Source organism: Mastigoproctus giganteus, chromosome 9 (assembly GCF_048544385.1).
Source record: "Mastigoproctus giganteus isolate SK-2022 chromosome 9, ASM4854438v1, whole genome shotgun sequence".
Classification (NCBI taxonomy): domain Eukaryota; kingdom Metazoa; phylum Arthropoda; class Arachnida; order Uropygi; family Thelyphonidae; genus Mastigoproctus; species Mastigoproctus giganteus.
Genome location: NC_143583.1, coordinates 173,471,298 through 173,489,242, shown reverse-complemented (window position 1 = coordinate 173,489,242; position 17,945 = coordinate 173,471,298). Strand labels below are relative to the sequence as shown.

The following is a 17,945-nucleotide window of genomic DNA, read 5'->3' as shown; positions in this document are numbered from 1 at the left end:
CCAGGAAAAAATTAGTTCAAACACAAAGTTGCAGCACTTCAATACAACTTCCAGCAGTAATGTGGTGTGCATCCCAATGGCAGTCAGCCTCTTGCCAGACATGCTAAATGTGGTTAGATGTGGTTAGTGTAACTGTGTTCGTTGCTCCAGTGATCCTTCCCTTCAGGTCACTGATATTAATTGGAGGGGTCTTGTCACCCCCACAACAAGAAGTCCAGAGAAAGCTGGACCTGTGTGCTCTACCCATCAAAGAGTTTGGATCCAAACAGCCTTGAACACCCTTATGAAAGTAAGTGGAGGTGCTCCATCTTGTTGGAAGAAAACATTATTTCTGCTATCACCTAGAGCAATTTCCAGAATGAGATAATTCTCAGCACGTCATTGTGCTGTGTACACCTTTTGTCTGTGTTGGATATGTTCCAGAAGCATGCTGGCTTTGTAACTTCTCCACACTCTCACAGGCCTGATGTAGCTTAATGGTCAGGAACGTGAGTGCAGTAGCATGCGTTCTTTGAGTGGACCGGAGTTCAAGCCTGTGACTGCTAAATACGATAATATTGTTTGTATTTATTGATTTATTGTAAACTCCACTGACCTGGTGGTCATGCTGGAGTATAAACAAGGACATTGTGCGCTCACTTTTCCTATAATATTGAATGTGCACTCTTCATTAAGCAAAAAATGTTTATTCAGCTCTTTATTGTTTGTCACCTTAGTAAACATGTCCATACAGAATCAGCTGTGATGTCTTATGCCATTTGTAACTTATACAGTTTTAGATTCAACTGCTTGCATAACATTCTTCATACTGCTTTCTGTAGTACACAAAGTTCTGTGCTGCCCCCTACTACATATAGAATATGTAGTAGCAAAAGTTTTATGCCAGTCATAGATTGAATATATGCTTGCTGAAGTTTTGCCAAACATTGTATGAAATTTCCAATTGACTTGTGTCCATCCAAAAATGCATTGTGCTCTTTCTGCATTAGTATATGTTGCCATTCCTGTTTACATATTATGGTAAACTGCAGGTGATTACTCAGCAATCAATAAGAAATGAACATGAAAAAATCTGACTTCAGTGCTCTAATTTTGCCACTGTTAGCACACATTAACTGTAGGGAATGTATCTGTCAACTTTTAAAGTCGTAAAGCTATTTTTGGCTTATCCTATATATGTAAAAAGTGCCATTAAGTTTCATATTATTGGGTTTTATTCTTTCTAGGCACACATAGCTCTTGCACAAGCAGAAAGAAGGCTACTTAGTGATGATCGCCGTGTAGTAGTAATCACTCAAAACATTGATGAATTACATAAAGATGCTGGCACAAAGAACTTGTTAGAACTTCATGGTAATTTTTTCATGAATTACACAGTTAATAAACAAAGACTTTATTATTATGATTAAGCTAGAGATCTTCAATATCAGTTGTTAATTAGTTCCTGAAAATGGAAGAAATATAGGAAATGATGATCAAAATTGTACTTGTCAAAAAAAAAAAAGCACTTTCTTAGGAAATGTGCTTTGCATTTCAAAGAGATTTTCATTGTGTGTCAAGTTAGCTTTTTTTGTTAATCACTCAGGACAGGAATTGTCTTACTGATTTATACAGCATGTCAACAAAAAATGTCATTTGAAATAAGGGATGCCATTATTCACATTTGCTGATTAAAATAATTAGTATAAGAAATGACTTAAGCAATTGAAATAAAAAATTATATGATGGGAATCCATAGAATATCATATAGATCTGATAGATTAGATATTACTTCAAAAGTGTGCCAATTTTACCGCTTTGTTCTAATAAAAATATTAAAATCTCTTCACTTTGTTTCACTCGTACTCAGTTGATTAAATGGGTAAAAATATTAGAATTGAATAAAAATGTGTACAGCAGACACCTGTGCATTCAGAGCATTCCAGAGTGGAGAACAGTGGTCTTGGGAATATTTGATACATACTGATAATAGGTAGAAGCTGTTGTGCTTCAAAATGGCACATGAAAGTGATAGAAGTGGTGAAATCCTTAGCAGGGTCTGGTTGATATAATAAGAAAACAATGGTAGTGTGAAATCATATTGTTAAAGGTGATGAAATCTGGTACTTTTATATTCTTGCTAATATTCTCTGATTCTCAGTTCTCTTAAGTTGGAGGTCTTTGGGTGGGAGGGACAGAGAAGTAAGGGAAATGACTTATTTACTCCTTCATATCTTGCTAAGAATATTGGAGTTTATTAGTGATGTATCAGTGGGTACTATTTTATTACAGGATTTGGTTTCAGGGAAGTTTGCTTTTAGTTCCAATCAGAGTTATTTCAACTGGTATTCCATAAGTATTTTCCAATTGTTTTACAAAATTTTGTACTGAATTTAATGCTTATCAGCCTTTCAATATTTTAATCCATTTTAAAATTAAAAAAAAATATTAATGCCTATACTAAAAACATTGTTCTAGTGTAATTAATTTGAATTATTCTTGGTGAGATAAAATCCTGATCTTCAAGGAAGCATATTAAACAGTGTGATGAACCCAGCTTATTAGAAGCATTATTGCAAATTAGACTTCATGTTTCCAGGATTGTTTGCATGTAAAGGTATAAGGCTCAAATAATAAGTGTAATGTTTAACTTTTACAGCTTATGACTTTGTTCCTGCATTTTTGGCTATTAACGAACTAATGATCATGGAGGTTTCATTGTGTATAGGAAAATTTGTGATCCAACTCAAAATGAGTCTCAGGTGGTCTTCCAATCTGCATGTTATGTATGAAAAGAGCAGGTCAAGATGTTTTTCTCCCTGGTAGGGCAGTCACTGGTTAACTAAATACGATGGACGACCTGCCCCGGAGCATGCGTGTTGAAACGAGACACGTTTCAACAAAATGTTGAAACGTGTCTCGCAACAAAATGCACCTTGAAGTAGCGCGTAGAAGCTAGGTTTGCACTCGCAAGTAGTGTTTAACGATGAGAGTTTTATTTTTTTTTTTCGAGTGAAAAATCAAAAGGCCTAACCCACAGGAGGGCCGCACAAAATCTTTCCGCAGGCCACATGCGGCCCACGGAATGTGGTTTGGACAGCCTTGAATTTGGACAGCCCTTCTCTTCCATAAAGAGAATCCCACTGATAACCACTCTCTGTCTTCTCCAACTGAACCATCCCTTTATTCATAGCAGTAATTTTCCCTTGATGCCATGCTCCAGTTTGTACACCAAACTTTTATATAAAACAGTATCACAAGCTTTTCTGAAATCCAAGTATATGATATCAAAATTATTTTTTTGCATCTAGTTCCTTTGTCATTATGTTAGGTCTCTCTGAAGAGCTCATTCACTACTCAATTTTAACATCTGCAAATTTAGACATCACACCCTCTATCCCTTCATCAATGTCATTTATGAAAATTAAAAACAACAGTGGTCCTAATACTGATCCTTGGGGAACCCCACTTCTTACATCAACCGAATCTCAGGAATAGCCATTTATCACAACCCTCTGTCTCCTGCCCTGAAGCCATCCTGCTATCCATCTAAGGATTTTCCCAGTGATTACAACCTGCTCCAGCTTATAAAGCAACTGCTCATGTGGGACTGAGTCAAAAGCTTTGCTGAAATCTAAATAAACAATGCCGAAATTATTCCCTAAATCCAACTCGTGAGTGACCCTTTCAAAATAGCGAACCAGATTTGTTAAACAACATTTTCCCTTTACAAAACCGTGCTGAGTATCCTTGCTAATTTCAATTCTATCCAAATGATCCTGAATTCCTGAAACCCTTGATCATTGCCTCCATGATTTTCCCTATCACCGAAGTCAGACTGACAGGTCGATAATTTCCCACTTCACTCTTAGAACCACCCTTATGTATGGGAGATACATTGGCACTTTTCCAATCCAATGGAATCTCCCCAGATGCTTGCATAATTAGCCTCAATGATTCAATGCACTCACTTGCTGCCTCCCTTAAGATTATAGAGTATATTCCATCAACTCCAGGAGCCTTATTGGCCTGGAGGCTCAAAAGTTTTTTTCATTAAATAATCTTGCGAAATTTCAATATCATTAATTACATATTTTTCAACCTCGCTGCCACAATTTCCCATTGCCATGAAAGGTTTTTCAACTGCAAATATCGATGCAAAATAACTGTTGAGTTCATCTGCAACGGCAGCTGGTGAATTTAATACTATCCCCTTTCCCTTACATAAAGGTTTGATCTGGTTTGTCCTGCTCTTCTTAGCATTTATATATGTGAAGAATTCCTTACCCCCTCTCTTTGCTCTGTTTGTTAGCGATTTCTCATAAACTGCTTTTGCCTGTCAAACCTTTTCTGTGGCTCTATTACAGATTATCTTGTAGCTGTTATAGGCTTCAGTACTTTTTATAGCTCTGTAATTTTTCCATGCCACCTTTTTCTGCTCAAGTAACATGGCAACTTCACTATTCATCCAACTTGGAACCCTCCTCGTGGAGTGTTTTTTAATGGTAAATACGCATTCAAGGCGTCTGTGATTAATGTTTTAAAAGCATACCACAGTTCAATTGTACTCGTTCTCTGTGCAATATCTACCCAGTTAATAGAGGCCATGTAGTACCTTAAGGCATCGTAATTTCTTTTTCTGAAATTAAAACCCATTCCTTTACCTTTTACTACTGCTACCTCTCTCTCTCTCTCTCTCTCTTCATCATCCACCGTAGAACTCCGTGATCACTTCCTTCTACTGGTTCCTCTACTGTCAGCCCTGTTATGTCATCTAATTCATGGGTGATGAGGAGGTCTTACCATGTGTGTGCCATATCCATAAATTTCATTACTTCATACAGCATGTTCCCCCCCCCACCTTTTCTTGCTACTAAATACACCATGAATTTTCAAGCTAATAGAACAAACTTATCTCTGAAAAGATCTAAACCTCCCAAACACTTCCTCATTCATTTCACAAATATACGTGGTCTCAGTTCTAATGATGTCCATTTCCACTTGCAGTCTACCAAACCCCATATACTTTTTCTGACAGAATCCCAATTATCAGTTAATTTAACCACTACTTATCTCAGTTGTCCGAATTGATTCTTTTCGCTTCATGGCTGGTACTTGCTAATTGAATTTTAAAAAACTAGCAGTGAAATTCTTAATGTTAAAAAATAAAAGAAAAAGAAAACCAAGAATAAGCATTAATGAACATTTTACTGCCTAACACTACAGTATACCCCAGGGGCTCACATTTGGCAAGTATGGGCTTGGCACACCCAGGTTCCTGAGCTGTATATTATCATTGTTCTTTTTTTTTGGTGTTTCCCTTCTACTTCTCTCTCTCTCTCTCTCTCTCTCTCTCTCTCTCTCTCTCTCTCACTTTTTTGGCTGATGCAGCATATGCCTCAGGCTTCCTTGCACCATATGGCTAATAATAATAGTAAAGCACTCATGACGTTCACTTGTAATAGACCAATGGATTTGTGAACTATATATGGAGGCTATTCTGAGTATCTGGCAGTCATCTCAAGCATTTCCTGATTATTTAGGATTTCTCTAAAGATTAATTTTCTCCTAAATGTAGAGAAAAAATCTGTTGTAACTTTCAGTAGAAAGGAGTGGGGATTTAATTTCCGAAAAGTGTGCAGTGTTGTCAAATATAATAAATGCTGTTGGGTAACAGTTCTGTAGTCTTGGCACATTAAAATCCTGGCTCCTAATGCACCAAAAAAATCCAAACAAACCAAACCAAACCGTAACAGTTCTGAGAGAGAAGGAGAGATAAGAGAGACTAAACTTTTAAAAAGTTCAGTCTCTCTTATCAAAAGTTTAAAAAGTTCAAGAACATTATAATTATGTGAATTAAGGTTTAAATGAAAGATTCTTTGCAGTGAATTTTCTGTGGTAATCTTCATTTTCATGATCTACCTAATTTGAATGGAAACATTTCATGTTTCTGTTCAGAAAACTGGGTATTTTGAATTTTCAATATAGGTCACATTTGACAAAAAAAAGTTAGGGATCCATCATATAGACTAAGACGTGTGCCATAATGAACACTACTGACATAAAACAACACTTGCCTAATTAATGTAAGACCAGGTTAATCAAAAATTAGCAAATCATGGAGTAGATGTTTACTGTTTGTAACAGTGTGCTTAAACACTGACAGGAATATTCTGCATGAATAGAATTTATAACAAATAATAGTCGATATTTATATGATTCCAAATATAGTATTATGAATTGTATTCATATGCTGTCAAATGATTAAAAATTTCTGGGTGAGCCACTGATACCAATGGTGAAACAAGGAGAAAAGAAAGGAGAGTACTTTGAGAATGGCTGTGTCTAGATTTAGTTACATTTAATGTGATTCAATCCAGACACAGACTAACTTTGCAAGTCTGGAAATTTTTTGACTGTGTGTTGTTTCTCATTTTTTATAAATTTTTAAATACTGTACACAAAATTTTGTAGTAGAGGGACTCCAAAATCCTGCAGCTCCTTAGGACTTCAACTGATCTAAAATGATATCAGTTTGAGCCTGTCACAAAATGAGATACAATGAATCATACCTACCATATTATACACATATTTCAGTTTGCCTTAAATCATTTGACTGTGACTTCGGTTATTTAACTTTAATGCTGTGACCTGTAATAAGTTAATATGAAAGATTGGCTAGTTTTGTCATTCTGAAAGGGTTTAAAATTAGACCTTTTTGGAGAGACAGGCTGGAATGCAGTTGAACAAGCACAGTTTCAGTTAGTGTGGATCTTTTGAAGTGATATTCATGAAACATTCCAAAAATCAGTAATATCATAATGATACATTTATTTGTCAGAGAAATTTAATCATAAATATTTTTGCCACCATTGCTTTTTTTTTCCCTTTTTTTTTTCCTGGGAGGAGAGGGGTTAATTGCACTGGAAGTGAATAAATATCAACCATATTCAGTTTCAGGTAAATTTCAGTGGATGTTCTGATGATCTTATTGGTTTTACTAGTTATATGTAATGGAGGGATGAATTTATCTTACTTTGAAATAACATTTGGACCTCATTTTATGCAATTTCATGTTTCTATTCTTACCATTAAAGTAAACATTGTATAATATAATGTAATGAAAATACATTTTGTAATTTATGATGACATTTATATAGGCACGCTGTTCAAAACTCGATGTATCAAGTGTGGTCATATTGCAGAGAACAAGACTAGTCCAGTTTGTCCAGCCCTAGCAGGCAAGGGGTAAGTTAATTGATAAGTATTTGATTTCTGTGTGCTTTCTCTCTCGTCAGGTGCGTGTGAGCACACACGCACCTAACGAGAGAGAGAGAGAGAGAGAGAGAGAGTTATTTTTGGTTATTTTTTTTTGTTATTTGGTTTTTTTAGGAGCATTAGCAACTAAGGCCATATTGCTCCGGGAATATGCGGTGGTCATTCCCTTGACCTTTCCGTATTTGGTGGTGACGGGCTCGAACCCCCGGTCTAATCAAGAAGCGTGTGCTCGCCCATGAGAGAGAGAGAGAGGTGCGTGTGAGAGCACACACCAAAATAATTATCTGTTTTATCAGTTTATTCAATTTTTTTTTCTAATAATTTAAAAATATTTATCTAGATAGTGCATGAAGTTTTCAAAGTTTACTTTTGATTAGAACTTTTCATCTCTCATTTTATGGTTCAAAGTGCTTCACTGACTGGGGTTGTGTGGGGGTGGGGTTCATATTAGTCCACCTGAAGAGACAATAATATTGAAACAACTGGGATGAATTATGAATAAACATAAAATATACCAGTGTGTGCTTTTTAACACCATACAAAAATACTCAAAATTTATGTTTTTAGGTTAAAGGAAATATGTAATTCCATAAAAGTTGAAGATTACAGGAAACTTTTTATGTTTCATAACAGAAGCTTTGATCAAGCTTAAATAAAAATAAAGCTGAGCCATTATTGCCACCATTTACACCAGAAACTTGGGCAAAACTCTACATAGTAATTGTAAACCATTGCAATGCATCATTTGTAACTATGACAACAAACATACAAAATTAAATCAATTATAACTTACGTTGATTATTAATTACCCATAATATTATATATAAACAAATGAAATGCAGTTGTTCAAGAACCTTCCATTAAACACTAGCACCGAGGATAGCTGATAAAGTACTTTAATCAACCAAGAAAATAAAACTGAATTCTTAAGAAAAAAATAATAATAATTGTCATGGAAGAAAGGAATAATGGCTTTCCTCGTGTGTATATTCACTGTTTACAAACAAGGAGCAAAAAGTTTTGGAATTAGATTTTTTATCTAAACAGATAATACTCCAACTAATTACATGTAAAAATTTTCAAAATAATGCCTTTGGATTCTTATACATTTTCTATGAGTTATATAATTGTGAAGCTTCTTTGAAATCTCTTTCAGAAGTTCCTTTTATTGAATTTGTGATAGCTGACATATTTTCAACTGCACCAGAAAGAGAATTATATAGAGTTAGAAAGTTACAGAAGAGTATTCAGAAATTGTTGCACAAGAAGCATTGCTCTTTTACTTCTAGATCAGTGGTTTTCAAGAGGTTTTTTTTTTTTTTTTTTTCCCTGGTGGCCGCAAAAATGACCACGAGATTTAGCCGCACAATTGTGGCTGCACAATTCCGCACATAACATAATCTAGTGCATTTATTAAATGCTGGTATGTGGATGAACAATTGTGTTTCATACCATTGAATATTGCTTTTATAAAAGTCCATATGATATTTTATTTATTTTTTTTAATGTTGAAATTTAATAAATAAAAAATTGATATTTATGAAAATTGTCTGGCGGCCGCACAGAAATGTCTTGGTGGCCACACTTGAGAACCACTGTTCTAGATCCTTATTCATTGTTCTTCTATTTCTAGATAAAGCATATTTCACTCTATGCTTCAGCAAGCTTCTACAGTCTGTGAAGCTAATTTCCACGAAGTCACTTCATTCTGACATTACTAACATTGTCTCCCTGATATACATTCATAATGAATTATGCCTTTTATTTTTTTAAGTGCAAAAAACAATCTAGCATAACTTTCACTTTTTTAAGTGTCAGAATTTTTTTTCTTCCTGAGGGATTTCATTCAGAGGATTGATATTTTGTATGGAGGTTATCAAGATAACTCTATATTTCATCTGAGTCACTGTTGTTTTTAGAAATCCTGGATCAGTTATAAATCTCTTGTTTCCATCTGATTTCCAGTTAAAAATTTAGGAACAAAGAAATTGTGTACTCTTTTCATGTTTGAAATATGATGGCTTGGCAACTAAAATTACAATACGATATTCCAAATTGAAGGTTATCTTCAGTTCTAAACTAATAGTCGGCACGAATTATGCTTCTAATACAAAAGCCATGTTTGTCATTATTTTTTGTTGTTCAAGGTCTCCTGCACTTTTCATCATCCTCAATCCTCATCAGCCATTTTCAATCTACTGCAAGCATCATTCCCTCGCTCCTTATATAATTCTTTATAGTAGTCTTCTGCTATTTGAATTATGCCTTCTCTGCTGTTTATAAGTACACCATAACAATAACAATGCATATTAATGAATAACTAAAACACTACAACACTATTTTCATTATTAGAAAATAATCTGTGATACATTTTATGTTAAGTGGGTGCACTGTGGCAAATGTATCATTAAAAAATGCAAGATACGTTGCAGAATGTATCACAAATTATTTTCCAGTAATGATAGCAGTTGTGTAGGTGTTTTATTAATTTATTATTAATATATGTTACTATTATTATTATTAATGTAATATTTTTTCAGATAATATTACATCATCAGTGCATTAACAATCTTGCTTTCATTTTTCAAAGTGCAAAATTGAGAACAATTTTGTTCTCAATTTTGCACAAATTGAGAACAAAAGGGACAAAACAAATAAAAGGGACAATTTAAGAAGGAAAAAAAAAGAAAACACTGAAGGACAATGAGAACTTTCCCACATTTTAGGTAATATATACTCTTAAAAAGAAGCTGAAATATTTATAAGGGAAAATATAATTTTTTAATATACTGAAAAATAATTATACAGGTGATCCCCGCTTCTTATACATTTTCCATGAGTTATATAATTGTGAAACTTCTTTGAAATCTCTTTCAGAAGTTCCTTTTATTGAATTTGTCATAGCTGACATATTTTCAACTGCTAATTCGTTCTGGAAAAACAGAGTGCTAAGTGAATTCACGCTAAGTGAGCACCGCATTCCCATAAGGTAACATATGTATTTGAGTTGCAGTCGGTGCCATAGGATATTTTCTAATCAATAATAAACAGTAGTGAAAAGATGCACAAATGTCGGTCAAAATATTTAATATTCAAATATTTGTACATATAAAATTTTTTCTTTACATATGTATATAATTATGTGGTTACTTACATATCAAAATTAAACTTAAAATTCCAATTAAAGTCATGAATTTAATTGATTTAATTTAATTGATGAATTTAATCAAGAAAAATGTGTTGATTTTGGGTTGTAATTTGTCCCTCTTCCTGGTAAACTAAAAGGGGTTTTAATTTTAAATCCCTCACAGCATTACCACCCAACACTAAAGTCAACCGATCCTTCGCCGCTTTGAAACCTGGCATGTTTTTTTTTCTTCTTTTCAACATGAAACTTTAGGCATTCGTTTCCAAAAAAGTCCTGCTTCATCTATGTTAAAAACATTTTGAGAAGTATAACACATAATACCCCTCTTGAATAATTTTAACAAGTTCTTTTTCGAAAGTTTTGGCTCCTTGATCTGCACTTGCAGCTTTTCCCTAAATCTAGTCAACCAGCCCTTACTAGTTTTAAATGGTTCCACTTTTTTTTTTTTTTTTTTTTTTTTTTAGGTGAGTTTTCTTCAGATCATCATATAGGCTAATCTCTCTCTCTATAATATTTAACTTAAATGAATTCTGCATTGGATATTATCTTCGATAAAATTAGTCAGTCTCTCCATTTCAATCCTAATAGTCGGCCTAGCCCTAGTTGCATGCTAGGGCTAGGTGGCTATTAGGTCTTTCCCGCTGCTAAAATTAATTCTTTATTTATGTATTTTTTATTATTATTAGCCATATGGCTAATAATAATAAATTATTATTAGCTTTATTATAATCAGCGCCTCCGTAGCCAGGTGGGATGGAGCAGCAGTGCGTAGCACACACTTCTTGATTAGACCGGGGTTCGAGCCTCACCACCAAATACGGAGGATGCAGAAAGGTCAGGGAATGACCACCGCATATTCCCGGAGCAATATGGCCTTAGTTGCTAATGCTCATAAAAACCAAAAATAACAATAACAAGCTTTATTATTATTAGCCATTTTTGGCTGGTGCAGCATAAGCCTCAGGCTTATATATATATTAAAATATTTTAATATATATATAAGCCTTATATTTTAAAAGTTACCAGAATTTATCTTTGTTGATATTTTAATCTTTTTTTGGCACAGTATAACCATAGTCGTTTTTGCACCAGTAAAATCAACCAACCAACCACGTATATAGTGATTGTAATCATATGGCAAAGAAAAGAGCTCACTTTCAGGGAATGCAGGAAATGCTTTAGTGTCAAGAATGCAATAGAGAACATTGCAGTTGGCCTGTGATGAAATTAGTTCCCGCTGTACAAATGCTGCATTAAGGATATTATGGTCTGAATATATCACTGATTTCTGTGTTAGAGCTCTATGAGGTTGACAGCACTGGCACATGCTGAAAAGTTCAACAACCTGATTCAACTGAATGAATTCAAGGCATCAGAGAACTTACCTGATATAGAGCTAAGAATAAGAAACAAAGAACTTCAAGCATAGAGGCAATGAAGAAATTTTAGACAAGAGCTCCTCTAATAATTTTGGATAATATTCTGGAGATTGCAGAGAGAGAGATCTTCCTTGTAGCATTGAAGATGTTTCTACTACTCTTTATTGCTATAAAGAAGTCCTGAATGAAAGGATGAAGGCTAGTGTACAATCAATTCTAGATTCATTTTGCAACAAGGATTATGCCTCCAGGAATCTACAGCTCTCAATTTTTGTATTAAGTTTGTAGTGTGTAGACTAAGGGCCAATTCACCCTTCGAGGAGTAAATTGATATGCATGTTTGATGTTTAAATTTATAAAGTTAATTTAAAAAGAATAGATTTAAATTTAAAAAGAATAGTTTTTGCGCTTTTTATTTATTCAAAAAAATTAGTTTATTGCTCAAGTTTGACTTCTCTGGACCAATTATTATTATAACTTGCAAGTCTATTGCTCGTTATCCAGTTTCCTTATCTGTCATACTTTTAAGGAACCAATTAATGATGGATTACTGTATTTTGCATTTAAGTAATGCATGCAAAGTGTTGAAATGATAAAGCAAAATCAGTTAGAGACTTGGAATCGGCATCTAAAAATTTTATAAGTGACCAACTTGCCATAAAATATGCATACCAAAATATGCAATTAAAATGAAACAAGATTAACTTTCAAAAGTATCAAATGTGAATTGTAATTGAATGAGTAATTGTCATTTAATAAATAGTAATCATCCACACAATTTATGGTATGATATTTGACTCTCTGATTTATTTTACTGATTTATTTATTCTGATTTATTCTGACGTATTATGAAGCTAGATGAATATTAAATGTATTGAATAATATTAAAACAATTTTTCTCATGATCCTAATTTGTTGAATACAGATCTCCTGATCCAGATAAAGAGGATGCTAGAATTCCTGAAGAGGAGCTACCAAGGTAAAAAAAAAAAAAATTATCCTTATTATGTTTAGTCAACACTGTCTGAATATGTGTATAGTTGGTATCATTTTGTTCCAAACAGTTTTGTGGACTCGTAATTAAATAGCTGATTGATAAATTATGTAGAGCTGAACATTAAAACCGATTATCCTACATGTAGAAGATAATCACCAGTGATTATTATACATTAAAAAAATAAATTATTTGGTATTAGTAATATTACAAGATTGGGCATGTACACTGTCGCAAAAAGTGCATAGCCCATTATTAGCTGCTTTGCTATTATGTTGGTTACAATAAAACAGTTACAATGATGTTGTAAACTCCTTTTGACTTCAGCCATCCAAAATATAAAAGGTCATTTACATTTATTTATTTATCAGAAAAATATGTATCTTTATTATATTTAATCAATGCTGTCTAATTGTATATATAGTTGGTAATCATTTTATTCCAAATAGTGTTGTAGACTCATAATTAATTAGCTTAATGATAAATTATACAGACCAATGCATTATTACCCTATACAGAGGATAATCATCAGTGATTATTATACACTAAATAAAATAATTATTTAATATTAGTAGTATTATAAGGGCTCAATTCTTTGCCTCAACTACTATGTTAGTTTGAGACAAAGAATTTAGGTAATTTATTCTAGTGATTTAATATATTTTGCCGAAAATTGGCTTTTAGGCAAAATATTTAGATGACCTTTTACAACCCCAATTGATTGCAATTGAATGTCCATTCAATAGCGATCAATAAATAAGCACTATAAAAGGAAAGGCACATGAAATGAATAACTAAACAATATTGGCACACTGATAGAACCATGGAATTAGCATTAGTTGAGGCATATGATGCAAGAAAGCAAGCTTCAGCCAAAAAAATAAAATAAATAAAAACCTTCCATTTCACCCATCCAATACTCAAATGTTTTTCTAGTTCAGCCTTAAATTTATTTAAGCTATCAACTTCCACAACAATAGATGGAAGTCTGTTCCAGCAATCAACTACCCACTGGCTAAAGACAAACTTCCTTACAGCTATTCTACAACTGTCTTTCCTCAATTTGAATCTATGCTCCCTCAGGTTCTTAATCTGAGCAAGCGGAAGTATCCCATCAGCATTGAGCCTGCTCAAAACCATTCAAGGCCTTATACACCTCGATCAGATCACCTCACAGGTGCCTAGTCTCCAGATTCCGCAACTTGCAAAACTTAAACCTTTCTTCATAAGCAACACCCTTTGTTCCTCTCACCAGTTGTGTTGCCCTTCTCTGTACTCGTTCTAGCAACTCTACATCCTTCCTAAAATGAGGCCTCCAGACCTGTATACAGTGCTCAAGGTGTGGCCTGACCATTGCCTTATACAAAGGGATAATCACCTCCTTGTCTCTGCTAGCAAAATTCCTATATATCATTGACAAAACTCCGTGACCTGCTCTGACAAGCCCATCTGCACTGCTCAGAGACCTTTATATCTGACTGCACAATTTCCCCCAGGTCTTTTTTATTCTCCAACTCCCTGAGTGTAGTACCACACAGTTGGTACATTTCTCTTGGGTTATTGCTACCCATATTGCATTTGTCAACGTTAAACTTCAGTTGCCACTTCTCAGCCAATCTGCCTAACTTTTCTAGATGATCATCAATAGTCAACTCATCTACTGTGTTAAGTGGTCGAATCTGATTCATTCTTTTCCTTCTAGAGTTTACATAAGCAAAGAACTCTTTGCTGCTTTTCTTGGCGTCCTTTGCCAAATATTTCTCGTAATTTATTTAAAATTGAAATTGCAAAAAGGAATAACTGTTTGGCAGATCCATCCATCCATGGCCTTCTGAAAAAGCTAGTATGTAGCCAATTAAGATCACACATAGCGAAGGCAGCAAAATGGCTGAATTAAACACAGAGTTAGTTGTAATTCCAGTAGGCATCAGCTAACTGTAGCTGCTGGATATCCCAATTAAAAATCCCTCTAAAACATTCATGTATCTTATGCAAACAGCTGAAGGCACCAACATGACAGATGAAGCAACAAATCATTTCGCAGGTGATAAATCATTGTAGTAAGTGAAGCATGAAGCATTTGCCAAATCTGTCAAGAAATGTGGCATTGGTAATGCTCTTGATAATGCTAACACTGTTGTTAGCTTTACTCATTTTTATTGTTTCACGAGAATTTCTTGTGAATTTTTTCTTTAAATATATTAAATAAAATATTTTCTCAAAGTTTGCCTTCTAAAATGTGTGTCTGTCTAATTGTCAGGAGTATAGGATATCCAAATTGTTTCTGTTAATTCACAAGATCTGGCTGTAGGATGGTGGGAGGGGGGGGGGTCAATTGGAATATGGTCTAAAATGAAGGTGATATTAACACTACTTGACAACTGTCCTACCTTTTACACTGGGAACCTTGATTAAGGAATGATACACATGTGTATCATTCCTTAATCAAGTAAAACTGTGCAATTAATCATTGAAAACTGATCAATTGCACATAGTGTATAGTGTTATTTGTAATGCAGCTACAGGGGTTCCCCCAACTCCATGTCAAGCAGTGTAATGAATACAAAACTCTCTAAAGGCCAGATGTATGTAGGTTAGTGAGTGTTTGTGTAGTATTAGCGTGAAGTTGTGTTGTTCATCCGGCCTCTTAGCTTAGGTTCCTGTGTTTTCACACAAAAACCCTCTAAGGCCGTGCAGAATGGAGTATGATAGTACTGGCAGGGCGAACCCTGTGGTAGCCAAAGCTGCAGACAGAGAGAGCCCAGTAAAAAAAAACAAAAAAAAACTGAAAGTAGAAGATAGGAGTGGGGAAACAGAAAGTGGGAGGGTTAAAGTGGTACAGAGAAAGCTGAGGAAAGTAGTGAAGGCACCCACCTGTTTGAAAAGAGAGGCTCCAAGATTAATGCCCATCCTGCCCTGGAGGTGGCAGGTGACAGCAGAATTACCCACCAGGCAAAAGGGGAAAGGAGGGGATGGGAGGAGTGAGAGAACAACCAACCCATGTGGTGATAGGAATGAAAGATCATAGTGAAAGAGATCCCTATGCTATAGAGCGCCTGTATTGTATTAGTGCTCTGTCTCACACTGGCCCCAGGGAGGATAAGCCATGCTGGCCAGTGTCAGCATCCCACACCACGTTAGCTATGTAGCGGCGGTATGGTGTCTTCTAGGATGGGCAGGGGACCATATGGATCATCTGTCCATCTTCCTATCTGGGGAGGGTGGGAGTGGGAGAGATACACAATTTAATTCACTCAAACTCCTCATTCACACTCTGCTTTCATTATATTTTTTTCTTACATTTTATGCTGTTTTATAGTTTGCTTACATTTTCTGTTAAATTATATATATATATATATATATATATATTTTTTTTTTTTTTTTTTTTCCCCTCCACTCATCCTTCTTCTTTCTCGTACTTGGGGAGGGAGACTGCAACAGTGTGTGGTATAACTAAATGTGCTTAATAACTAAATTTAAGTAAGTATAAAAAACAAGAACTCAGGGTTAGTAAGTACTATAATCAGACATATATGTATTGTATTCTTTCGCACGCACAGACATACTCTCATTCATTCATCTGGCATTCATGTCATTTGTTCAGCTCTTTCTTACTGATCTGCACTCTAGCTTACTAATATTTTTCAGTTGCACTGCAGCCCTGACTGCATTTCATGCAGGCCAAGGGAGGAGTACAGTGTACGTGTTTGTGTTGTTAGTATATAGAGTATATAGTAGATAGATTAATTGCACAGTGCTGAAATTTGTAATTGAAAATATCTAGGCCATGCAGAAATGAAAGGTATGAAAAGGGCAAAAAAAAAAAAAAAAAATGGCATCGCATTGCAAATTTCGCTTTGAAACAAGCCACTTCGTTACGTTCTCTGTTTTATACTAATTTATTCAAATCACAACTGCTGTATGTCTATTCATATCATAATGTAGTATGTCTATATTAGGTTTAGTGTGTGACTCTAGCCTTAAATATTGGAAATACAGAATTGTATTATCAAATTTTCACATTTTCTGTGGAATGTGTACAACAAAAACAGGGAGCTGTGTGTGAAGTAAAGTCAAGTGAATAAGCAGTTGGAAAATAGAAAACTGTAAAACAGCCATCACTGAATAACAAAAGTGGGAAGCTTGATCTGCATTTTCAGTTGTTGATAACTTCGGTGGTACATTTCTGGAATGTGTGCAACAAAATCTAGGAGCTGTGAAAATCAAATGAATGATAAATTAGAAAATAGCAAGAAATGTACCATAAAGTAACCACTGAATAAGAAAAATGGGAAGCTTCCCTATCCTGTTCAAAAACAGTTATGCACAAGCAATCTCTTTCTACATACCATTACACATCCAACTCAGACTGTTACAAGTACTCCAGCAGCTGCACATTACTGTGCAGCTGTTGGAGTACTTGTTAAGGGATCATAAGCTCAGCTACTCAAATAAGAAAGATAAAATTACTCACCACACTATACAGTAACACAGTGAGAATGCAATTAAATTTTGCCAACTCACACAGATGATTGCTCCCACAGCAGGAAATGGACATTGTTGGTTCTTGGAATATTCCAAAGCCATAAATCTGCCTATATCCTGGTCAGGAACAATGTCTATGTGTTTTGGATGATCAATCATTGGCTGTTAAACTAAATGGATCTTGTTGCGGGTACCAACGCAGTAGGTTTTGTATTAATTTGAAAACAGTCAGCTATGGAATATCAAATTGCCATGAGACTGCTTACACTGGTTGAAGCAAGCCAATTTCAAATAATTCAAGGGACAGATGATAGAAATTACTTAGATCATCTCATGATCACTGTTCTACTTGCCAAATAACATAAAGCTGAGAATGGGAAAGAGAGAGAGAGGGGCTGTATTGGAAATAAAAATCATGTTGTGATCTGAGCTGACATGAACTTTGTACTTTCATGAGCTGTTTAATAAGGGAAAGATCAGACATATGAGTTGAGTGATTAGAATTTTGTGATTACTTATTATTTTATTTAATTATTTATTATTCTGATAAATAAATGAACAATTTATGTAAGGTCATTAGTGAGAAGAACAAATGGCTTAAAGAAAGTAATTGCTGTTAACAGCTTCCATATCTGAAATAAAATTTCATTCAGACATTTATTTACAGAATAATCTATTGTGA

At 34.6% G+C, this 17,945-nt stretch overlaps 1 protein-coding gene across 2 annotated transcripts in view; it reads left to right on the top strand.

Moving 5' to 3' along the window:
* The window catches only part of LOC150080892 (NAD-dependent protein deacylase sirtuin-5, mitochondrial-like), a 146,651-nt gene that overhangs the window by 86,718 nt on the left and 41,988 nt on the right, over positions 1 to 17,945 (top strand). For both annotated transcript variants that reach the window (XM_090381285.1, XM_090381284.1), the window contains exons 4-6: positions 1,227 to 1,353; positions 7,140 to 7,227; positions 12,710 to 12,763. In XM_090381285.1, coding sequence (XP_090237411.1) covers positions 1,227 to 1,353; positions 7,140 to 7,227; positions 12,710 to 12,763 — 269 coding nt within the window. The remainder of the gene's footprint in view (positions 1 to 1,226; positions 1,354 to 7,139; positions 7,228 to 12,709; positions 12,764 to 17,945) is intronic.